The sequence below is a fragment of the Hylobates moloch genome, unplaced genomic scaffold, assembly GCF_009828535.3.
Source record: "Hylobates moloch isolate HMO894 unplaced genomic scaffold, HMol_V3 SCAFFOLD_14, whole genome shotgun sequence".
Lineage (NCBI taxonomy): Eukaryota > Metazoa > Chordata > Mammalia > Primates > Hylobatidae > Hylobates > Hylobates moloch.
In genome coordinates, this window is record NW_026652289.1 from 74094291 (window position 1) to 74118812 (window position 24522).

At 39.1% G+C, this 24522-nt stretch overlaps 1 protein-coding gene across 2 annotated transcripts in view; it reads right to left on the reverse strand.

Annotated features, from left to right (window-relative positions):
* The window catches only part of BUB1B (BUB1 mitotic checkpoint serine/threonine kinase B), a 61063-nt gene extending 36901 nt beyond the window's left edge, over nucleotides 1-24162 (reverse strand). For both annotated transcript variants that reach the window (XM_032174455.2, XM_058427716.1), the window contains exons 1-6: nucleotides 23740-24162; nucleotides 19774-19917; nucleotides 14875-14934; nucleotides 14314-14458; nucleotides 8161-8357; nucleotides 361-530 (exon numbers count right to left, since the gene is read on the reverse strand). In XM_032174455.2, the coding sequence (XP_032030346.1) occupies nucleotides 361-530; nucleotides 8161-8357; nucleotides 14314-14458; nucleotides 14875-14934; nucleotides 19774-19917; nucleotides 23740-23774 (751 nt within the window). In that variant the 5' untranslated portion in view covers nucleotides 23775-24162. The remainder of the gene's footprint in view (nucleotides 1-360; nucleotides 531-8160; nucleotides 8358-14313; nucleotides 14459-14874; nucleotides 14935-19773; nucleotides 19918-23739) is intronic.
* Nucleotides 24163-24522: the final 360 nt, after the last annotated feature.

Genomic DNA, 24522 nt, shown 5'->3' on the forward strand with positions numbered 1-24522 from the left:
TTCTTAACCATATTAGTATCATTCGCTGAGGCTTTGGTATACGTAAGCTTCACTTTAACAACACCTGCTATGTTACTACATATCTTCTTTCAACTAACAATGCAAACTCAGAAAATCTTGATGCTTCCTAAATGTTAGGTCTTTCTTAATTAAGACACAAAATTACTGATGCATTCTGATTTTACTGCACACTGTAATATTAGCTCTCCTTTGACTTCCTTCTTTGTGCTACTCAGTATTCAGCAAACTAGAACAGTGTCCACAGGTATATTTATGTATTATCTTCTTACATGATTTTACCACTTACATGGTTTTACCACTAGAAACTAAGTTTTCCGAAATAACGTTTAACAAACTTACCCTTGAGAGCACCTCCTATACGGATGATTGGAGCTCTTGCTGTCTTTTTCCCTTTGCTCTTTAGTTCAGCTAGTGTGCTTCGTTGTGGTACAGAAGACTCAAAAACTTCCTCCTCTTCTTCTTTCTCAAGTGCCAACAGAGTTTGTCGAGACACTCGAGCTTGGAATTGTCTAAAGTAGCAGAATGCACAACTTTTAGTGAGGTGACCACTACTTTACCAGACTCAAAATTTCCAATTTGTTAAAGTAAACAAATTAGAAGAACAGGCTGGGGGAAGAACGCAGAAATATCCCAAAGAACATGTTTATTCTCTCGGAAGTAAAGAGAGTCACCTTAAGATCATGAAAAGTTTTGGCTAGAATTACTTAACTCTCCCTTTAAATGCCCAAGTTTGACCAATTTAAATTATTCTGAAAATCACCATTAAGTTGATCTGAGGATCAGGTTAGGGTTATTAAGACTAAGATCACAGAAATTATTAAGATTAGAGTTTCCCCACTAACTTTTTATTAGAAAACTTGATCCACCAATTAACACTGTGCCACATCTATTTTATCACTGTGTGTCTCTTTTTCTACACGCATGCACGCACACACACATATACAGTTTCTCCTGACCTATATGAAATGAAGTTGCATATGACATGACATTGTACTTTAGCAAAGCTGGCAGAAGTTTGAAAAGTAAACTTCCTATGCTGCTGCCACAGTTTTAAGTATTATCAGAAGATTCTCCATTCCTACCACTGCTTCATTTAACTAGCTTTAAAAAGTATTATCATAAGGGTAAAAAAAAACCCCAAAAACCCAGAATAAATTGCAGGTGTTGGCCAAGATGGAGTATGCCCACTATACCTTTTCTCTCTCTCTCCCTCACTGATAGGAATTAAAAACTGTAGACAATATACAAAAAAAGCAACTAACTGAGGGCTCTGAAAAGTCAACAAAAGCATGCAGACAGTGGAGAGGGGTCAAAACTTGAAGAAACAACCCACGCAGGATTGTTTCCTGTTTTTTTATTCTTCTATTTTCTCTTGTGGTTTTAAACTGTTGCAGTGGTGGTATGTGAATGTAAAACTCCTAGAGAAACCCCATCTTTCTGGCCCGAGGACTGGGAAAAGAGTACTCTGAAGGCCAAAGAATATGGGAGGAGAACTGCAAAGGAATGAGCTGAACAAGAGGATCTCCTGGCCGGGCGCGGTGGCTCACGCTTGTAATCCCAGCACTTTGAGAGGCCGAGGCGGGCGGATCATGAGGTCAGGAGATCGAGACCACAGTGAAACCCAGTCTCTACTAAAAATACAAAAAAAATTAGCCGGGCGTGGTGGCGGGCGCCTGTAGTCCCAGCTACTCGGAGAGGCTGAGGCAGGAGAATGGCGTGAACCCGGGAGGCGGAGCTTGCAGTGAGCCGAGATTGTGCCACTGCACTCCAGCCTGGGCGACAGAGCGAGACTCCGTCTCAAAAAAAAAAAAAAAAAAAAAGAGCATCTCCTAATTCTGTATGTGAATTGGCACACATCTTAGGTTCCCTCTTGAGCTATGCATGCACAGAGTAGATTCCAAGCAGCACAGAAAAGGCTTTGAGAACTGAACTATGATATAAACCACTGCCCAAGCCCCAGATTAACCCTTAAGCAGGACGTGCATGGGACAGACCCAAAGCAACATAGCAAAGGTCTTGAAAACTGAACTGACAGTGGAACCAACAGCCACACAAGATGACAAAGAACTTGTAATATCTGAAGTGTGGTTGTCTACTAAGACAAAAAACATAGATATTCTCCAGAGAATATTGGCCAACAGGATCAGAGTCTTATAACATAGGGTCAGGATAAATGTCCAGGGTACAAGAATTACTTGACACACAAAGAACTAGAAAAATGTGACCAACTTTCAAAGGAAAAAACAATAAGCAAATGCAAACATAAAATGACCCAGATGGTATGGTTTTCAGATGGAGATTTTATTTTGTTTTTTTGAGACGGAGTCTCATTCTGTCACCCAAGCTGGAGTACAGTGGTGCAATCTCGGCTCACTACAATCTCTGCCTCCCGGGTTCAAGCGATTCTCCTGCTTCAGCCTCCCGAGTGGCTGAGATTACAGGCACCCACAACCACGCGCAGCTAATTTTTGTATTTTTAGTAGAGAAAGGGTTTCACCATATTGGCCAGGCTGGTCTCAAATTCCTGACATCAAGAAATTCGCCCACCTCGGCCTCCCAGTATGTTGGGATTACAGGTGTGAGCCACTGTGCCCAGCCTGGAGATTTTAAAGTATCTAATATAACTATGTTCCATGAGATAAAGGTAAAAACATTTGAAATGAATGGAAAGACAGAAATTCTCAATAGAGAAACAGAAATTATAAAAAAGAATGAAACAGAAATTTTAGAATTGAAAAATACAGTATCTGAAATAAAAAATTTATGTTGAATGGTTTCAACAGCAGGATGGAGATGGAAGAGAAAAGAATAAGTGAACCTGAAGACAGAGCGATAAAAATGGGCCAATCTGAAAAACAAAAAGAAAAATGGTTAAACAGAGCTTCAGGGACCTATAGAATGATATCAAAAGGTTTAACTTGGACAGATTATTGGTAGCAGAGTCGGGGGAAATGGTCTAAAATTTGTGCAACTCAAGTCTCAGAGAGAGAAAGAAATATAGGTATAAAAAATCATTTTAAAAATAATGGCTGAAAACTTGTCAAATTTTGTGAAAGGTATGCATTTACAAATTCAAAAGGCCCAGTGAACCACAGATTAAATGTAAAGAAAATCACATCTAGGCCAGGCCTGGTGGCTCATGCCTGTAATCCCAGAACTTTGGGAGGCTGAGGCAGGCGGATCACCTGAGATCAGGAGTTCGAGACCAGCCTGACCAACATGGAGAAACCCCATCTCTACTAAAATTAGAAAATCAGCTGGGTATGGTGGCGCATGCCTGTAATCCCAGCTACTCAGGAGGCTGAGGCAGGAGAATCGCTTGAACCCGGGAGGTGGAGGTTGCTGTGAGCTGAGATCATGCCACTGCACTCCAGCCTGGGCAACACAGCTAGACTCTGTCTCCAAAAAAAAAAAAAGAAAATCACATCTAGACACATCACAATCAAACTTCTGAAAACCAAAGCTAAACAAGAAAAAATCTTGGACAAGGCAAGAGGAAAATCAACACATTATGTATAGGTCAGGAACTACTAAATGACTACAGATTTCTTATTAGAAACCATGGAGGGCCGGGTGCAGTGGCTCATGCCTGTAATCCCAGCACTTTGGGAGGCCGAGGCAGGCAGATCACGAGATCAGAAGACTGAGACCATCCTGGCTAACACGGTGAAACCCTGTCTCTACTAAAAATATAAAAATTAGCCAGGCGTGGTGGCAGGCACCTGTAGTCCCAGCTACTTGGGAGGCTGAGGCAGGAGAATGGCGTGATCCCAGGAGGCAGAGCTTGCAGTGAGCCGAGATTGCGCCACTGCATTCTAGCCTGGACGACAGAGCGAGACTCCATCTCAAAAAAAAAAGAAAAAGAAAAAAGAAACCACGGAGGCCAGAAGACAGTGGGATAACATCATTAAAGTGGTGAAAGAAAAGAAATGTTGGCTGGGCACAGTGGCTCATGCCTGTAATCCCAGCACTTTGGGAGGCCAAGGTGGGCAGATCATTTGAGGTCAGGAGTTTGAGACCAGCCTGGCAAATGTGATGAAACCCCATCTCTTCTAAAAATACAAAAATTAGCCGGGTGTGGTGGTGCATGCCTATAGTCCCAGCTACTCAGCTACTCGGGAGGCTGAGGCAAGAGAATCACTTGAGTCTGGGAGGTGGAGGTTGCAGTGAGCTGAAATTGTGCCATCCATTGCACTCCAGCCTGGGTGACAGAGCGAGACTCCATCTCAAAAAAAAAAAGAAAGAAAAGAAACGAAACATTGACCCAGAATTCTATATCCAGTAAAAATATTTTTCAGGAAAGAAGATGAAATGAAGACATTCTCAGATGAAGAAAAACTAGGAGAATTAATTGACGATAGACCTGGTCTAAAAGAAAATGGCTAAAAGAAGTTCTTCAGACTGAAGGGAAATGATACTAGAAGGGAACCTGGAGCTTCAGGAATGAAGAAAGAACAATAACAACAAAAAAGGGTAAACACAAGAGACTATTTTCCTAAGTTATTTAAGATAGATATATATATATGGCTTTTGAAAGCAAAATAAAATATTGTCTGGTGGGGTTTTCAATGCATATAGATGTAATACACATGGCAAGTATACCAAAAGGGTAGGGAGTATAAAGGAACCTTTATGGTTATAAAGCTTCTGTATTTTACTTTAAATGGTAAAACATTACCTCTAAGTAGAATGTGAAAGTTTAGGTATATTATATACCTTATAGCAACCACTTAAAAAGTTGTAACAGGCAAAAAGTCAATAACACAAATTAAAATGAAATACTAAAAAACACTCAGATAATCCAAAAGAAGGTATGAAAGAGGCCGAAGAGGAACAAAAGGCATGGAACAAATAATAAAATAGTAGACCTAAACCCAACAATATTAAAAATTCTAAGCCGGGCGCGGTGGCTCAAGCCTGTAATCCCAGCACTTTGGGAGGCTGAGGCGGGCGGATCACGAGGTCAGGAGATCGAGACCATCCTGGCTAACACGGTGAAACCCCGTCTCTACTAAAAACACAAAAAAATAGCCGGGCGTGTTGGCGGGCGCCTGTATTCCCAGCTACTCGGGAGGCTGAGGCAGGAGAATGGCATGAACCCAGGAGGTGGAGGTTGCGGTGAGCCGAGATCGCGCCACTGCACTACAGCCTGGGGGACAGAGAAAGACTCCGTCTCAAAAAAAAAAAAAAAAAAAAATTCTATTAAATGGTCTCAACATAACAAAAAAGATATTGTTAGAGTTCACGGAAAAAACAAGACCCAACTATTTGCTGTGTATAAGAAACCCACTTAAAAAATATAAAGACATAGGTTAAAAGTTAAAGAAGCTAATTAACATAAGTGTCACTAAAGTTGGTATATAACCCTCCACTGCTAAATTTGACTAGCTTAACAAAAAGGTAAAAAGAAAATGACACAAAAACCTGTTACACAAATATTCATAACAGTATTATTTTGTAATAGCCAAAAGGTGCAAACAACCTAAATGTTCACTAACTGATGAATGGATAAATAATATTCATATGATGGAATATCATTCGGCAATAAACAGGAATAAAGTACTGATATATGTCACAACTATGTTCATTTATGATGAACCTTGAAAATAGTATGCTGAAAATCCCTGTTCCACCCTCCCCTCCCTGGAAAAAAAAAAAAAGGAAATAGTATGTTAAGTGAAAGAAGCCAATCACAAAAGACCATGTATTGTAGGATTCCATTTAACTGAAATGTCCAGAATAAGCAAATCCATAGGGACAAAAAGCAGAGTACTGGTTGTCTAGGAGTGAGGTAAGTAGGAATGGGGAGTGACTGCTAATGGGCATGGGGTTCATTTTAGGGTGTTAAAAATGTTCTAAAATTAGATTGTAATGATGATTATACAACTCTAAGAGTGGTTTTTTTTTTTTTAATGTGGTTTTTAAAAAGTAAAGAAAGGGAAAAGATGTACCATGCAAACAAAAAGGAAGCTGGAATAGCTGTACTAATATCAGACCAGGTAGACTTCTGAATAAGAAGTATTATCAGGGATAAAGGGAGACATTATATAATGATACAGGGGTCAATTCTAAATGTTTATGCATCTAAAAGAACTTCAAAATATATTAGGCAAAACTGATGGGACTAAAAGAAATAGACAAAATCACAAAGAGGCTTCAAAACCCTTCTTAGTAATTGATATAACAAGTAGACAGAAAAGTCATCAATGATACAGAAGACCAGAACAGACTACCAGTCAACTTGCCTTAAATTATATTTACAGAATATTACACTCTAAAAAACAGAATACACATATTTTTCAAGTGTACATGAAACATTCACCAAGATAAACCATAATCTGAGTGATAAAACAAACCTTAACAAATTTAAGACTTGAAACCATATACCTTATGTTCTCTGACCACTATGGAATTAAACTAGATATCAATAACAGAGATATCTGAAAAATCCAAAAACACTTCCTAACAAAAACACTTCCTAACTGAAGTAATACACTTCTAAGTAACTCATGAGTCAAAAGGAAGACACAGGGTAAGTTAGAAAATATTTTGAACTAAATTAAAATGAAAATACAGTATATCACAACTTGTGGGATACAACTAAAGCAGTGCTTAGAAGGGAATTTAGAGCATTAAATGCTTATATTAGAAAAAGAGAAAGGTCTAGAATCAGTGATCTAGGCTTTCACCTTAAACTACAAAAAGAAGAGCAAGTTATATCCAAAGCAAGCGGGAAGAAATAAAGTGCAGAAATAAAATTAAGAACAGAAAAATCATTGAGAAAAAAAAAAATCAATGAAATGAACCCAAAAGCTGGTTTTCTAAAACAATCAGTAAAATTGATATCCTAGCCAGACTGAGAAGACACAAATTACCAGTATCAGGAGAAAGAGGGAGAATCACTACATAACCTACAGACATTAAAAGCATAATAAGGGAATATTATGAACAACTCTATGCCCACAAACTCATTAACTTGGATGAATGGATCAATTCCTTGAAAGACAAAAATCTGCCAAAGTTTACTTAAAAAAAGAAAAAAGCAAAGCCTAAATAAATGGAGAATTATACCATATTCCTGTATAATCCTAATCAAAATCCCAGAAAGCTGATTCTAAAACTTATATAGAAAGTCAAATGAACTACAGAGTTAAATATAAGAACAAAGAGTACTCATTTTATCTGATTTCTAGACTTACTATAAAAGGTACAGTAATCTAGATAGCATGGTAAACATTAATGGATAGACACATACATCAGTAGAAAAAATAGAATAGCAATAAACCTACATAAATATGATCAACTGATTTTTTTAAAATCAAGGTATAAAGGCAATTCAATGGAGAAAGGTTAGTCTTTTCAACAATTGGCATTGGAACAAATGAACACTAATATGCTAAAAAAGAACCTTAACCACTATCCTCTATAAAAATTAACTCAAAATGGATCAGAGATCTAAATGTAAAAAGTGAAATTATAAAACCTGAAGATGAAAATCTCTGTAACAACCTTTGGCTAGACAAAAAATTCTCAGACACAACATCAAAAGCACGATCCATACAAGAAAAGCTTGTAAATTAGACATCTTTAAAATTAAAAACTTCTGTTCTAAAAAAGACAGTTAAGAAAATGAACAGAACAGGCTTAAGCTGAGAGAAAATATTTTCAAATCACATATCTGACAAAGGCTTATATTTACAATCTATAAAGAACTTTTACAACTCAAATGCATTATGCTAAATCAAACAGGCCAGACTCAAAAGGCTATATATTATGCGATTCCATTTATATGGCACTCTGGAAAAGGCAAAACCATAGGCTGGAGAATAAATCAGTGTTTGCCAGGGGTTTGGGTTCAGCATAGGTACTAATTACAAAGGGAATTCTTTTAGGGGGTGTGAAATTATTCTGTATCTTGGTAATGATGATGATCACAAGTTTTTTTACTCATAGTACTATATACCAAAGAGTAGATTTTACTCTACGATAAATTTTTAAAATATATCTTTAAAAAAATTGAATAGTAACTAAGTAAACGTAACATGCCAATCCACCAGAAAGCACTTTATTCAGATGCAAAAAACAGATAATTTATTTCTATTATTTTTAGAGTTAAGACAAGCTCCAAAGAAAGTTTACCGGTGCTGGGACTGTAGTCTTTCTAGTGGTTCAGCCTTCTGTTGAATCCCTTCCTGAAATATCGCATCTGCTTTCCTAAAGTTTTCTCTAGCTTCATATTCTTCTGCCCATGAGATATAGAACTGAGCAAGTGAAACACCAATCCCTTGGTTGTGCAAGTAACTGTACATATCCAAAGGCTCATTGCATAAACGCCCCTGTAACAGAAGTGTTAACAGTTAACCAATTTCTACTCACGTATTGAATGCCTATTAGTTGCCAAACAATCACTGGAGATACTACATGCAATTCCTGTATTGAAAAAAAATCTATTATTACAATGTGATAAGGACCATACTGGGAGGACCTAAAAAAGAGACAAAATTGAGTGATTTGTAAGAAGAGTTGGAGAGTAAAGGCTTCAAGAAGGAGTAATAAGCCAGGTGCAGTCACTTATGCCTGCAGTGACAGCACTTTGGGAGGCCGAGGTAGGAGTAGGAGGATCTCTTGAGGTTAGGAGTTTGAGACAAGCCTGGGCAACATAACAAGACCCTGTCTCTACAACAAAATTTAAAAATTTAGCTGGGCATGGTGGAAGGCGCCTGTAGTCCTAGCTACCCAGGAGGCTGGGGCAGGAGAATCACTTGAGCCCAAGAGTTTGAGGCTGCAGTGAACTATGATGGTGCCACTGCATTCTAGCCTGGGTGACAGAATGAGAACCTGTCTCTAAAGAAAAGAAAAAAAAAGGGGGAGGAAGGGGTTAACATTTGAGCTTAGCCCTGAAGGAGAAATGGACTTTCATCAGGTGGAAAATGGGAAGGGAAGGGTATTTCAGCCAGAGAAAATAGCATAAGCAAAGATACAGAAAATTAAAAGTTATGTAGGGGTCCAGGCAAGATAATAGTCTGGAGAAAAAGGCTGTGATAGGTCTTGAATATCAAGCTAATCAATTCTGAATCTGCCTAATAGTAATTGTTATATGTGTTAGGGTGGGTGAGCGATAAGCAAAGGAATGACATAGTCAAATCTGTGTTTTAGAGGAGACATTATCAGACCATATACAATGTAGATAATTCTATTAGCAAGAGGGAGGAAAATATCACTAAAAACCTCACACCACAAACATTTTGATAAATTTTTTGTCTTTTTTCCCTTCAGGATAAAAGGATATATATTATCTTATAAAGTTTTGATCATAATAAAATTTGCTTTTATTCCACTATAATACTGCATCATTCACTTTTCCATGCTGCTGCTTACACTTAACCATTATTTTTTATTTTTTTTTATTTCTAGAGACAAGGTCTTGCTCTGTTGCCCAGGCTAGACTGCAGTGATGCAATCATAGTTCACTGCAACCTCGAATTCTTTTCACTATTATTTTTAAATGAATGCATCATGTTTCATCTAATAGAGCTTCCATAATTTAATTGTTCATCTACTTCTGGATAGTTAAACAACTTCTAATTTTGCCCAATTATAAATAATTCTATAAAAAATAACTTCATGCATACAACCTTTCACATTTTACATTATTCCCTTAAGAGAAATTCCTAGAACTATGTTAAAAGGTAACAAATTGCTTTCTGAGAAGGTTGTAAAAATTGTTAATGCTAAAATTTAATAATTCGCAAAAATATTCATTCCACCAGACTCTAATCAGCATTAGAAGCTATTAAAAACAATTCCTAAATTCACATAAAAATAGCATTTTTTTCTTTTTTCTTTTTTTTGAGACGGAGTCTCGCTCTGTTGCCCAGGCTGGAGTGCAGCGGCGCAATCTCGCCTCACTGCAACTTCCGCCTCCCAGGTTCAAGTGATTCTCCTGCCTCAGCCTCCCGAGTAGCTGGGACTACAGGCACCTGCCACCACGGCTGGCCAATTTTTGTATTTTTAGTAGAGACGAGGTTTCGCCATATTGGCTAGGATGGTCTCCATCTCTTGACCTCGTGATCCACCCACCTCGGCCTCCCAAAGTGCTGGGATTACAGGAGTGAGCCACTGCGTCCGGCCAAAAATAGCATTTCAATGTTCTAGTTAGGAGTTCTTTTACTAGTAGAGAAGCTACCATTTGTTACTTTACCAAATGTCTCCTATTTATCTGTTCCTAATTGTCTAGCCCAGGTTAAGTCCTTCTTGTATGCGTTCCTATAGAACTCGTAATTTTCTCTTTGTTACAGTTACAGTTAATGGCTTCACATTTGTCTTTCAGATAAACTAAGCTCTACAAACTCAGAAGACATTGCTATTATATGCCAGCCCTTAATCATGGTCTAGTACAACAAATGCTAAATAAATGAAATGTTTTATTTATATCTTTAACAAAAATAATTAGTATTTTATAGTTTAATTTTGCAGTAATTCAGTAAGTGGATTTTTCTTGCTTATTTAAATTAGTGATGTTTTCTCATACGTGATGGTGTTTCAAGAAAAGTTATAACTCTGAATGTGCTACCAGCATAAGATCCAGTCTTTGATATCTGTCACTACATAAATATAGCTTAACATTGAGTTCACTACTTTGAGAGCTTTCTGAATGGTTCTGGTGTTCTTGTGCATGGGACAGCCAGTAAAGATCAGGTTATTCAGAGTGCTGAATAAGATCACTTAAGAAATAACATAAATAAAAGTACTATATGGTTAGATTAATAGATCTAAAAGTTAAATAAACCTTTTTTTTTTGGTAACCCTTAAATTGCCAAACTAAAATAATTTTATACCTTTAAATAAAAATACCAGATGTTTTCCAGAAACAATTTTTTCCTTAGCTAGACTGTAGGAGTTACATAAAATAACTGACTGGAGAAATCCTTCTGCAAAGCAAAAGAAAGTAGCGTGAAGAATTCATCTGTTACTCCTCTTGACCAGACCCACAAAGAAAAAGCAATAGTTTAATATGTACCTCGTTAGCCACATACAAAGTTCAGATTATTGCTGATCATTCTAGTGCTGATCATTTGAATTTGATGGTTGTCTACACCAGTGCTTCTCAAATAATCTGTGGCGAAGGGGCCAGTTTTATTGTGTGTATGTGTGTGTTCCATTATGGACTGATATAAAGTACAATAGAAACAGAAGTTACTCGAAGAATGATGATGTGCTTGGATGTCCCGGCAATATCAAATTGTTACCAAAGTTTCTAAAAGCTCACTTTCAATTTTTGTACTTATCTCAAACAGTATGCAAACCCTTCTTTCAGTAGCACTGATCTAGATTATGCTTTTTACTTCATGATATTATTCTTCTTCAGTATAAGCACCAGGTTATCAAAAATAAACAGATAAATTATTCTAATTAATTGTTACTTTTAACAACTCCAATTAAATATAATCATAGAATCCTGGGATTAAAAGTCACTTTAGAGGTGCAGCTAGTCCAATCTTTTTTTTTTTTTTTTTTTATCTTTTTTTTCTGAGACTGAGTCTCGCTCTGTCGCCCAGGCTGGAGTGTAGTGGCATGATCTCAGTTCATGCAACCTCTGTCTCCTGGGTTCAAGCAATTCTCCTGCCTCAGCCTCCCGAGTAACTGGGATTACATGTGTGCACCACCACGTGTGGCTAATTTTTGTATTTTTTGTATTTTTAGTAGAGATGAGGTTTCACCATGCTGGCCAGGCTGGTCTCGAACTCCTAACCTCAGATGATACACTTTTAATAAATTACATGTAAAGATATTATTTAGGCTAGTGACAAATGAAGGACAAAATCCATTGTTACACCACCAGAGTCCACAGACTCCAGGCTAACAAATCTGTTTAGCATTCTTTGGGTGCCATTCTTCATTATAAGTTTCTGTAACTAATATCCATAAGGTAATTTCTCCAACTTTTCACTAAGGATGTAAAAATATTTGTCGAATGTCCTGAGGAAATCAAGATACCTTATGCCTTCAGGATTTACCTAATTTTCTATACTTGTAACTACAGTTGACCCTTGAACAACACAGGTCTGAACTGCATAGGTTCACAAATACACAGATTTTCTTCCATCTCTGCCACCCATGAGACAGCAAGACGAACCCGTTTTCTTCCTCCTCAGCCTACTCGATGTGAAGACAACGAGGATGAAGATCTTTATAATGATCCACTTAATGACTATTAAATATACGTTCTCTTCCTTATAATTTTCTTAATAACATTTTCTTTTCTCTAGCTAACATTGTTGTAAAAAAAAAAAGATATAATACATATAGCATACAAACTATGTGTTCATCAACTTTATGTTATTGGTAAGGCGTCTGGTCAACAGTAGGCTATTAATAATTTTGGGGGCCAAAAGTTATATGCAGACTTTCAACTGGGTGAGGGGTGGGCACACCTATGCCCTGTGTTGTTCAGGGGTCAACTGTATTGGAAGTTTAAAATCAGTCCTCCTCAAGACTTACTTTAGTAAGAAATTTATTTCTTACTTTATTACTTTATTTTAGTAAGAAATTTATTTCTTACTTTATTACTTTATTTTAGTAAGAAATTTATTACTTTATTTTAGTAAGAAATCTTATCAGTTTTAATGTCAAGAGATTTATTTTAGTAAGAAATCTTTTCAGTTTTAAATTCAATATTTCATCATATTGTAGTGGTTGTAAATAATTCCAAATATTATTGTTTATTTTTTAAAATTTATTTTAGAATAAAAGCAGTAATATTAGGCCGGGCATGGTGGCTCACGCTTGTAATCCCAGCACTTTGGGAGGCCGAGGCGGGCGGATCACAAGGTCAGGAGATCGAGACCATGGTGAAACCTCGTCACTACTAAAAATACAAAAAGAAATTAGCCGGGCGTGGTGGCGGGCGCCTGTAGTCCCAGATACTCGGAGAGGCTGAGGCAGGAGAATGGCGTGAACCCGGGAGGCGGAGCTTGCAGTGAGCCGCGATTGTGCCTCTGCACTCCAGCCTGGGCAACAGAGAGAGACTCCGTCTCAAAAAAAAAAAAAAAAAAAAAGCAGTAATATTAATGTCTAAGAAACGGTGAGCTTTTTAAAATAAAAAATATGTTTTTCCTACGTGTCAAGTGAGACAGTACAAAGTAGTGCTGGGATTACAGGCATGAGCCACCATGCCCAGCTGAGGCAGACATTTTTGGCAGTAGCAATATACTAGGTGAAAAAAGTCCAAAGACCAATAAAAAACTAAAATATTACTTCTTTATGTTGATGACTTTCATAAAGGGGTGAAAGGGATATCAGAATCACAGAGGGAAGTTTTTCCCGAAACAACCACACTGCTGCCAAATGTTAGCTCCTGCACCTCCTCCTCCAGTACAGCTGAATGGCCCAATTATGTTTTTCTGTTTTGGTTTTTGTTTTTTTGAGACAGGATCTTGCTCTGTCACTTGGGCTGGTGTACAGTGGTGCAACCTCGGCTCACTGTAGTCTGGACTTCCCGGGCTCAAGCGACCCTTCCACCTCAGCCTCCTGAGTAGCTGGGACTACAGGTGCTGTGCCACCACACCTGGTTAATTTCTGTACCTTTTGTAGAGATGGGGTTTCACCAATTTTGCCCTGACTAGTCTTGAACTCCTGGGCTGAAGCGATCAGCCCACCTCAGCCTCCCAAAGTGTTGGGACTACAGACATGAACCACTGCACCCAGTTATGTTTAGAATAAATAAGTAAGTAATCCGGACTAGGGGTGTTGGCTCATGCCTATAATCCCAGCACTTTGGGAGGCCAAGGTGGGAGGATGGCTTGAGTTCAGGAATTCAAGACCAGCCTGGGCAACAGAGAGAGACGTCATCTCTATTAAAAATTAAAAACTTAGCCAGATGTAATGGCACAGCACCTGTAGTCCCAGCTACTCAGGAGGCTGAGGCGAGAGGATTGCTTGAGCCCAGGAGGTTTAGACTGCAATGAGCCATGATGGAGCCACTGCACTCCAGCCTGCGTGACAGAGTGAGACCTTGTTTCAAAACATAAAATAAATTATTAATCCATACTCATTGAGAGATCTACAGACTTTGCGATCAATCTTAAAAGGGCGAAAATACCTTATTATACTATATTTAAGTCCACCTTGAAGTAGAACCAATTTAAGAAGTATTGCATATTTATTAAATGTTTCCAATCTACTAAATGGTTCAAAATGGCTGTTTTACTTTTTTTTGGTATACCAGATACCTCTAGAGAAAATCTCTTAGTTTAATATTTAAAACTCAGATGGCACTTGAGAAAGACTTACTAATTTAAGCCAGAGATTGAGAAATCGAGGATCACTATAATATTGTTTTTCTCCTTGTAGTGCTTCTACAGCTCTTTCTAATAACGTTGACATATTACTCTCCTTCCCACCTTGAGGATAGTTCTGCTCTGTCCAGCTGATATACCTAAATGGGAAGAAAAAGATAAGAACACATTTTAAATTGAACATGTACTTTTGTTCTTGCTCCAAGACCCATTCTGGATTTTAGCAGAAGTAAAGTATGTTTCTTTTGAGGTCCTCAATGACATACCCTAAGCCCTGTATCCCTCAAACTTCTCCAAAGTATCTCCAGCACATGCTTCTGGGGAAAACTGAGGATAGGGATAGAAGGGTGTAGTTCAAAGTCATACATCATCAACTCGAAATTTCTTGAATCTTAAACACCTCAGGAAGATATATTATGATTATTCTGGATCTCTGTGCCCCCAGGACACCACTGTCTACTCTGACACACACTCCATATGCCCCAATTTGAGAAACATGGCCATAAGGATTTATCTGTTAATGTTTCTATTGTCCTTGTGAAATAAAAAGACCCACCTATCCCAAACATCCAGAGGGTCATTTCCAGTGTAAAATCGAATTTCATATTCAAATGCCCTGAAATTTAAACAGAAAAAGTTAGCATATGCAATAGTGACAACAGCCAATGAACAAGTATCACTTCCATTTTTATTCATGTAATAAGTAGGTAATATTGATCTAAATTATTGCACTAGAGTTTATGAGTTTGTTAAAGAATAGAAAAAGGCCAGGTGTAGCGGCTGATGCCTGTAATCCCAACACTTTGGGAGGCCAAGTGGGGTGGATCACTTGAGGTCAGGAGTTTGAGACCAGTCTGGGCAACATGGTGAAACCCCATCTCTACTAAAAACAAAAAAATTAGCTGGGTGTGGTGCCAAGCACCTGTAATCCCAGCTACTCGGGAGGCTGAGGTGGGAGGAGCACTTGAACCTGGAAGTAGAGGCTGTAGTGAGCAGAGATTGCAGCACTGCACTCCAGCCTGGGCAACAGAGCGAGACTCCGTCTCAAAAAAAAAAAAAAAAAAAAAAAAGAATAGAAATAATTAAGATTCTACTTAACATAAGAAGAGAGAGAAATATATAGAAATTAGAGAAACAAATTTCAAGACAACATACAGAAAAACAGTATTAATATTACACAGCAGTTAAGAACTCTGGAACAAGACAACCTAGATTCAAATTCAGCTCCACCAATCACAAGCTGAGTAACATGGACAAGCTACTTAAACCCTGTTTTCAGTTTCCTCATTTGTAAAATGGGGATAATAATAGTACTTTCTTATTAGGTTGACTAGTCTTAAATGTAAAGGGTTACACACATGAACAAATATATAAATAAGAATTTTAAAGTTCAAAAAAAACTTCCATGGGTAACATTGGTCAGAGAAGAATAATACCATAAATAATTTGGAGAACACCTCAAAAAAAGGGTAAAATATGACTATAAAAAGCTGGAAAAGGCAGAGGGCTAAGACCAAATTAAGACTGACCAGTTAGAATAGAGGGGAAAAATTAGGTAATAAGCCAGAATTTGGATAAATGATTAATAAAAATTGGATAAGCAGTTATGTTTGATCTAAAAATAATAAATTAGTCCCTGACACATGGGAACTTATACTCTAATAAGAAAAACAAAGTACACAAATGAAAAATGAACTAGTAATACAAAGCAGGATACTAAATTACAATAGCCAAGAATGGATAGTAAAGGCTTTAAGAAGTCAAAAGGAGGTATCACAGAAGTAGCCTCAGAAGGTGAGACTCTGAAAGAACCAGGGAATTTGAAAGAAAAAGTTTTTTCAAGACAGAGGGAAACTAATATTGAATAAAATTACGAAGGTGGAAGAGCTTTTCCAAAGGAAGGTGAGTGGACCCTAAGCTATAAAATAAAGTTAGTACCGAGAACAAATGGAGGCCCCTGGAGAAGTAAGAAGCACATGCTTTAAATGTAAATTTAAAGACTTTGGATTCCATCTACTCCAGCCACTATTGGTTCTTTAATTGGAGGGCATCTTAAATATAAGATTTCAGAAAGATTAATCAAGCAACTTTATAAGGATAGCCAGGCATTGGAAGAAGGGACCACAGTTATGAGGCTAATATGGCAATTAAAGTGTGAAATAATGAGATTATCTGCAGAAATGGTGAAACGATAAAATCTAAGGCACTACTGATAAAAATCAGCAATCCTACCAATTGATCTATAGATTCAAACCAATGTAATCAAAATCCCAGCAGGCTCTTTTTTCTTTTTCTTTTTTTTTGAGATGGAATTTCGCTCTTGCTGCCCAGGCTAGAGTGCAATGGCGCAATCTCTGCTCACTGCAACCTCCACCTCCTAGGTTCAAGTGATTCTCCTGCCTCAGCCTCCCGAGTAGCTGAGATTACAGGCATGCGCCACCACGCCCGGCTAATTTTGTATTTTTAGTTGAGACAGGGTTTCTCCATGTTGGTCAGGCTGGTCTCAAACTCCTCACCTCAGGTGATCTGCCCGCCTAGGCCTCCTAAAGTGCTGGGATTACAGGCTTGAGCCACCATGTCCAGCCTTTTTTTTTTCTTTTTCAGTAGGCTCTTTTCTAGAAATTGACAAGATGATTTCAAAATTTGTTTGCAAAGGACCAAGAATAACTAAAGCAATTTTGAAAAGAACAAAAGCTGTAGAACTCACTCTGCTGGACTTGCTATGTAAAACTAATCAAGACAGTGTATTTTATTGGTGAAAAGATAGACAATTTGATCAATGGAACAGAATATAGAGTCCAGAAATAACCCACACATATGTGGTCAAATGATTTTTGAAAAGGGCCCCAAGGCATTCAATGAGGAAAGGAAAAAAAAAATCTAGCAAATGGAGGCAGAACAACTAGAAAGATAACCCATATGGGAGGAAAAAAACTTGTTTACTCCAACCCCACACCATATACAAGGATAAATTTAAGAAAAATCATACACCTAAACATAAAAGCTAAAATAATGCTTGGCTGGGCCCAGTGGCTCATGCCTGTAATCCCAGCACTCTGGGAGGCCGAGGCGGGCGGATCACCTGAGGTCAGAAGTTCAAGACCAGCCTGGCCATGGTGAAACCCCGTCTCTACTAAAAATATAAAAAATTAGCCAGGCATGGTGGTGCGCACCTGTAATCCCAGCTATTCGGGAGGCTGAGGCAGGAGAATCACTTGAACCCAGGAGGCAGAGGTTGCAGTGAGCCGAGATTGCGCTCCAGCCTGGGCAACAAGAGCAAAACTCCGTCTCAAAAAAAAAAAAAAAAAGCTAAAATAATGAAGCTAGTAAAAGAAAACATAAGACAGTATCTTTGTGACTTTGGGGTAGGCAAAAGTCTCCTGAAGAGGACACAAAAAGTACTAACCATAAAACAAAAACACTAATTAATTGAACTTCATCAAAATTTAAAACTTAGCAGTTTAAAAAAAAAAAACACCCAGAAAATAAACAGCCATGGATGAGGGAAAAAAAATTTGCAACACATGTATTTGATAAAAGACTAGTATAGAGACTACATAAAGTACCCCTACTGGGGAGCATAGATTCAGGGAATCTTGAATCTATGCTCCTGAAACTTGAATCAGGGAAACTTGAATCTATACTCCAGGGAAAAGTAAATAAAGAACCCCTACAACACAATTTGAAAACTGGGCAAAATATCGAAACAGATACACCACAAAAGAAGATATACAAAAGGCCAAAAAGCATGTGAAAAAACGTTCACCATTATTGGTCACCAGGGAAATGCAAAGTAATGAGACACAACTCCACAAAACTAGAACGGCTAAAATGAAAAAGACCGACAACGCCAAATACTGGAGTGGATTTGGTACAAATGAACTCTCATGAGTTGCTGGTAGAAATGTAAAATGTTACAACCTCTTTGGTAAACCAGTTTCTTCAACAGTTAAACATACATCTATTCTATGGGCCAACAGTTCCATTCCAAGGGAAATGAAAATTATGTCTACTGCCAGGCGCGGTGGCTCACACCTGTAATCCCAGCACTTTGGGAGGCTGAGGTGGGTGGATCACAACGTCAGGAGATCGAGACCATCCTGGCTAACATGGTGAAACCCTGTCTCTACTAAAAAATAGAAAAAATTAGCTGGGCGTGGTGGCAGGCACCTGTAGTCCCAGCTACTCAGGAGGCTGAGGCAGGAGATTGGCGTGAACCCAGGAGGCAGAGCTTCCAGTGAGCCAAGATCGTGCCACTGCACTCCAGCCTGGCCGAAAGGGCGAGACTCCGTCTCTTAAAAAAAAAAAAGAGAGAGAAAATTATGTCTACAAAAAGCCTTGTTCAAGAATGTCCACAGCAATATTATTCATAAAGCACAAAACTGGAAGAATCTAAATATTCATCAATTGGTGAATAAATAAATGAAATCCTATTCAATAAAAAGAGCAATCTACTGATGCATGTAAAATTTAAAAATATGATGAATGAGGCTGGGTGCGGTAGCTCACACCTGTAATCCCACCACTTTGGGATGCCAAGGTGGGCGGATCACTTGAGCTCAGGAGTTCAAGACCAGCACAGCCAACATGGCAAGGACCCATCTCTACTAAAAATACAAAAATTACCCCAGTGTGGCGGCGCACGCCTGTAATCCCAGCTATTTGGGAGGCTGAGGTGGGAGAATCACTTGAAACCGGGAGGCAGAGGTTGCAGTGAGCTGAGATCAGGCCACTGTACTCCAACCTGGGTGATAGAGGGAGACCCTGTCATATTTAAAAAAAAAAAAAAAAAAATCCAAAGAGATGAATAAGAATAGTCATTACATTATAATCCCAAATTATGATATTTTGCCTGTAATGGCAGTATTTCTTTTTGTCAGAGATTGAAGGTAGAAACTGATATTCTGATTTACCTTTTTTTTAAAAAAGCGTATTTATCAAAACATGTATTAGTTAAAGGAGAACAAGATCCACAGGTCCATTTGAATAACATAAGAGTATTTTTCAGCTTTTATTTATCCAGTTTGTTAAATCATTATTGAGAACTTTCTGGTATAAATTCAATTGTTCTGAGGTTTACAAGTCTTTGGAGACCACTTCTTTGTTTGTCATACTCTCAAAAATAACTTCCTAACATAATACTTTTGGGAAGCATTGCAATGTAATACTTGTTTTACTATGCTTATCACTGTCCCCTGTATAAAATGTATTTCTCTTGATAAAAAGAGTTTGGCTGCACCACAGTGAAATGAAATCCTATAGCCCTTCTTCTTAATTATACCTGAGGACATCTTCAGATAGCTGTCATGTGATACAAAAGCAGGTAGAGAACAGATTCTCATACTACCAATTTTTGAAAAGTACTCATTATGCCATCCCTCATGGATCCACACCCATGTTATCTACAACATTTGGGATGAATGATGACAGGTTGAGACTCAGCCATTCTACACACCGTTTCTGCTGCTGAAGAGTATTGTTACAGGCAGATTCTTGTGCTAGTGCTCCCTGAAGTGTGGACATGATCCGCCCTTGCCTTAAAGGTTGTACATTTTCTTTACTCAGTTCCCATTCATCTCCCTCCAGGGACATGGCTTCACTGTGAAGAAGGAAACAAATGTAAATCTCATACCAACATTGACTATTATAGCACTAGATTATTGTAAATGTCTTCCAATAGGTGATTATTCATGGTCTTGGGTTGAATATAGTGGACTGACACAGAATTATTATTATTATTATATGCCTAAGTTTCTTTGTTAGCTGTTTTTCAAGTTTATGGCTACAGTATTGCCTGATGGAAGACAACTTAGCAAGGATATTGTAGACAGTACTATAAGAATAGGGCATGGCCATGTGCAGTGGCTCACACCTGTAATCCCACCACTTTGTGAGGCTGAAGTGGGAGGACTTCTTGAGCCAGGAGTTTGATACCAGCCTGGGCAACATAGCAAGACCCCGCCTCTTTCTTTAAAAAAAAAAAGAAAAGAAAAGAAAAGAAAAATGAATAGGGCTTAAGGCAGAAAGAAAAGAAGGGAACAAAAGTGTTATAAATTTGGCAAAGTAGACAAAAAGGCAACAAGTAATTTTATATCTACCACTGAATGCATCATCTAGTTTAATTTAAAATTAGTGCCAGATGTGGTAGCTCATGCCTGTAATCCTACCACTTTGGGAGGCTGAGGCAGGAGGAGTGCTTGAGCTCAGGAGTTCAGCACCACCCTGGGCAACATAGGAAGACCCCCATCTCTGCAAAAGGTGAAAAATTAGCCAGGCGTGGTGGTACACACCTGTGGTTGTGGCTACTTAGAAGACTGAAGTGGGAGCATTGCTTAGGTTCAGGAGGTCAAAGCTGCAGTGAGCCATGATCACACCACTGCACTGCAGCCTGGGCAACAGAGCAAGATGCTGTCTCAAAAAAAACCATTAAAATTAGCAAAGTGTGGGTGAGACTAATGTCCCATGTTTCAATGATGACTCAAAACTGAAGTTTGTACATATAGGTAGCCAAAAGCAGAAGCAAACAAACACAGTTTACTAGTCACAATTCCCTGCATCCTCACACCCAATTCTATCAAGCCTACTGAGAAAATCCCCGAAATGTTTTGGAGGTAATTACCATTACGTATTCTGCAATTCAGAGCCCTGCAATGGTTAGATAGAAGACTACTTCTAAGAGACATTACCTCTGGACTTAAAAAGAGAGACACATTGGCACTAATCTTTGAAATAGAGTGAAAGTTATATGGGACTTCAGTCTAGATGAGCGCTGAAAACTCGTTAGAGACAGTTTCTTGGAAACTATGACTTTAATCAAAATGACATGTAACAAAACCAATTTTACCACAGGCTGATCGACATAAACAAGAGTTAAGTTCCTATGGCATATTTCTGGTCACAAAAACATCACCAAACTTCTGAATAAAGACTCGAAACAAACACTTTTAATATTAAACATTGAAATAAATGTGAGCTATCCATACACTTAAGAACAATTAATGAAAACAAAAAATAATCATTTACTCAATTTTTGGTGAATCAGTGAGTGACTGCAGTCATAGTGTTGGTGGGTTAACTCAAGGAATAAATGTTTGAGAGTGAAAATTTCAAGAAGTACCTCCTACCACCACAAAGTTAAAAAACAAACAGTAACATTATAGTGGGCATGCTGGGCACTTTCATAAGGCATTGTTTATTGTCATGCATTTGTATGATTATCATACACACTTTATATAAACTTTTTAAATAGAGACAGGTCTTACTATGTTGCCCAGGCTGGTCTTGAACCGCTGAGCTCAAGCAATACTGTTGCTTCAGCCTCCCGAAGTGCTGGGATTACAGGTGTGAGCCACTGCTCCCAGCCTTTACAGATTTTTATTTTACAGTAATTTGTATTCATTCCTTTATTCGTTTTCCAACTCACTTATTCTAGTTCGGGGTTGAGGGTGGCCAGAGCCCATCTCAGCAACTCAGACAGGAACCAACCCTGGACAGGACACCATCCATCACAGGGAGCAATCACATTCACATCCATTCAGACTGGGATCATTTAGACACGCCAGTTAACAGGCACATCTTTGGGATGTGGAAGGAAACTGGAGTACCTAAGGAAACCCATGCAGACATGCGGAAAACATGCAAACTCCACATACACAGCAGCCCGGCAATGAATTGATTTTTTTTCTCATCAACATTATAACGAAACGACGTTATACCAGGACCTGCTCTATATTGTGTGAACTCTGTAAAGGTAAGGGCTATGCCATTTATTTTTGTATGCCCACGATCTAATATAAGATATAACACTATTATGCCCTGAATGTTTGTTGAATTCATCTAAACTTTCTTCTCTTGCTCTTAAAAATAGTGATTACGCTATCTCAGTTAAATATCCCAAATTGAGCTAAGACTGCCCCCACTTCCTCCCAGACCTGCTCCTCCCACAGTCTTCCTCTTTCTCAAATAAATGGCAATCCCATTCTTCAGTTGCCAAAGCCAACAATCTTAGTGCCAACTTTGATGCCCTTCTCATACCCCTCAGTCAGTCAGCAAGTCCTACTGGTTCTACCTTCAAAATATATACAGAAATCAACCATTTCTCATCATCTCCACTGTTTTCCACCTGGCTCAACTCACTTTTGAGCTGAATTATTTCAGGCCGAATTATTTCAATAACCTCTTAACTGGTGTCCCTTGCTTCCATCCTTTGCTGCCTCTAGTGTATTCAACACTACAGCCAAAGTGACCCCATTTAAACCCAAGTCAGATTATGTCTTTCCTTTGCTCAAAACCTTCCAATGACTTTTGATTACAACTAGAGTAAAAGCTAAGTCCTTATAATCTGCATCTTCACCATTTTTACATAATATCCTTTTACTCTTCTAGTTAATTCTGCTCCAGTGACAATGGCCTTGGACATGCCAGGTGCAACTCCCTCTCCCAGCTCTCACGCTCAGCCTTTGTACTCCCCTCAGATATAGAACCTCTAGCTTTTGAGATTCCTTCAAGTCTTGACCAAAATGACATCTCAGTGAGGCTCCAGTGTTCATGCTAAAATTGCAACAATTCCCACCTCCAATATTCCCTACCCCCACTTGCTTTATTTTTTTTAGTACTGACCACCATCTCCACCTAACAGTTTGTCTTTGTTGTCTGACTCCCCCACCTTCATCCCATCCCAGAACTTAAGCTTCATGAGGGTTGAGATTTTTGTGTCTGTATATTTGCTGCATTCAGAGCTTAGCCAAAAAAATACTTGTTACATGAATGAAAGAGCCCATGACATAGCACTTATCTAGGTATTGTGGGCGCCATAGTGAAAACACATACAGATTTCCAATCTAGAACTGCAATATAGTTTTTTTAATACAAGGAAAAGCCACAAACATGCAGAGAAAGGCTTTTTAGATCTCTATGTTATTGGCATAATTTAGATCTCTATGATATTAGCTAAAGGCTTTTTAGATCTCTGTGCTATTGGCATAGCACCTGCCATTTGTTGAGCGCTTATTTGGAAGCAGTTACATAACAAATACTTTGAATTCCCCCAGAACCACGTAAGGCAGCATTAACATCAGCATTTTCCATACATACGATTTGCCCAAGGTCAAACAACTAGCAGGTGGCTGAGCTGAGTTACAAACAGACCACATTACAACTTCCAAACTCTTTGTTCCGCTGGGGTCCCGCAGCCTTCTTCGCTTTGAAGCTGGATGCGGCAGGATTCGCACGTGCCCTCGGTCCACTGCGTTTTCACCTCCACCTCTGGCATTCGACTCCAAAAGGAAGGAGGCTCCGGCGGGGCCTGTTCTGACCGTGCCGATCTCCCCCTCGACTGCTCCGAGCGGAGCCTTCTATTACCTACCAGGCACCTTCGTGTCCCCTCAGGCCCAGCCCCCAGCAGCTCTTCTCCCGTATCTACCTCAGAGTACCCCCTTCCTTCTTCACCGCCGCCATCCTGCATTCCTGGCTCAGGTCCTCGTCCTGCTGCAGGCCTTTCCTCTGGGCCACAGACCGCCTGGGCTTTCTTCCGCAACCTGCCCTCGGAGCTACAGAAGCGACCAAGGCACGCACTCGACTCTCTTACAAACCAGCCACCTCAAGCCCACACCCCTAGCCGCCAAGTTTCAAATTTAACGGTCCCGCGCGGTCGACGTGGCCACGCCCCTCCGCTCCTCCGTGCTCTTGCCTCTCTCCCAAGGCATTCTGGGGCTTGTAGTTTATACCGGTTTAGTCCGCGATGATGTGGTGCATAATGGGAATTGTAGTTTCCGGGAGTCAATGGCTGTGGAAGTGCAGCAGGCTTAGGTAAAACAAATTCCCCGCAGGTGCTGTCTTGAGTCGTGGCTCGCTCTCTGAGCCGAGCGAGGAACACTTAAAGCACCAGAACTTCTTTGCTGTTTTGAGTGTTGGGAGATGTCTCTGAGTGCTTGCACTTGGCGTGACTCTTGTAGAGTGACTACCCCTGCTGTCTGCCCCAAATCTCACCCGTCCAGAGTTCTTAGGCCACCGACCTAGCTGTTTCCTGCCCCACCCTTGAATTCAAAAAGCTGGATTCTAGTTCTGTAAAATCACACCAAATGTGCAACCTTAGGCAAGCTACATAATCTTTCTGACCGTCAGTTTTCCTCATTTATAAAGTGATGATACTGTCTTGCTTTCTCTTCTGCTCAGTCCACAAGCAGTAAACAGCCATGCTATGGTT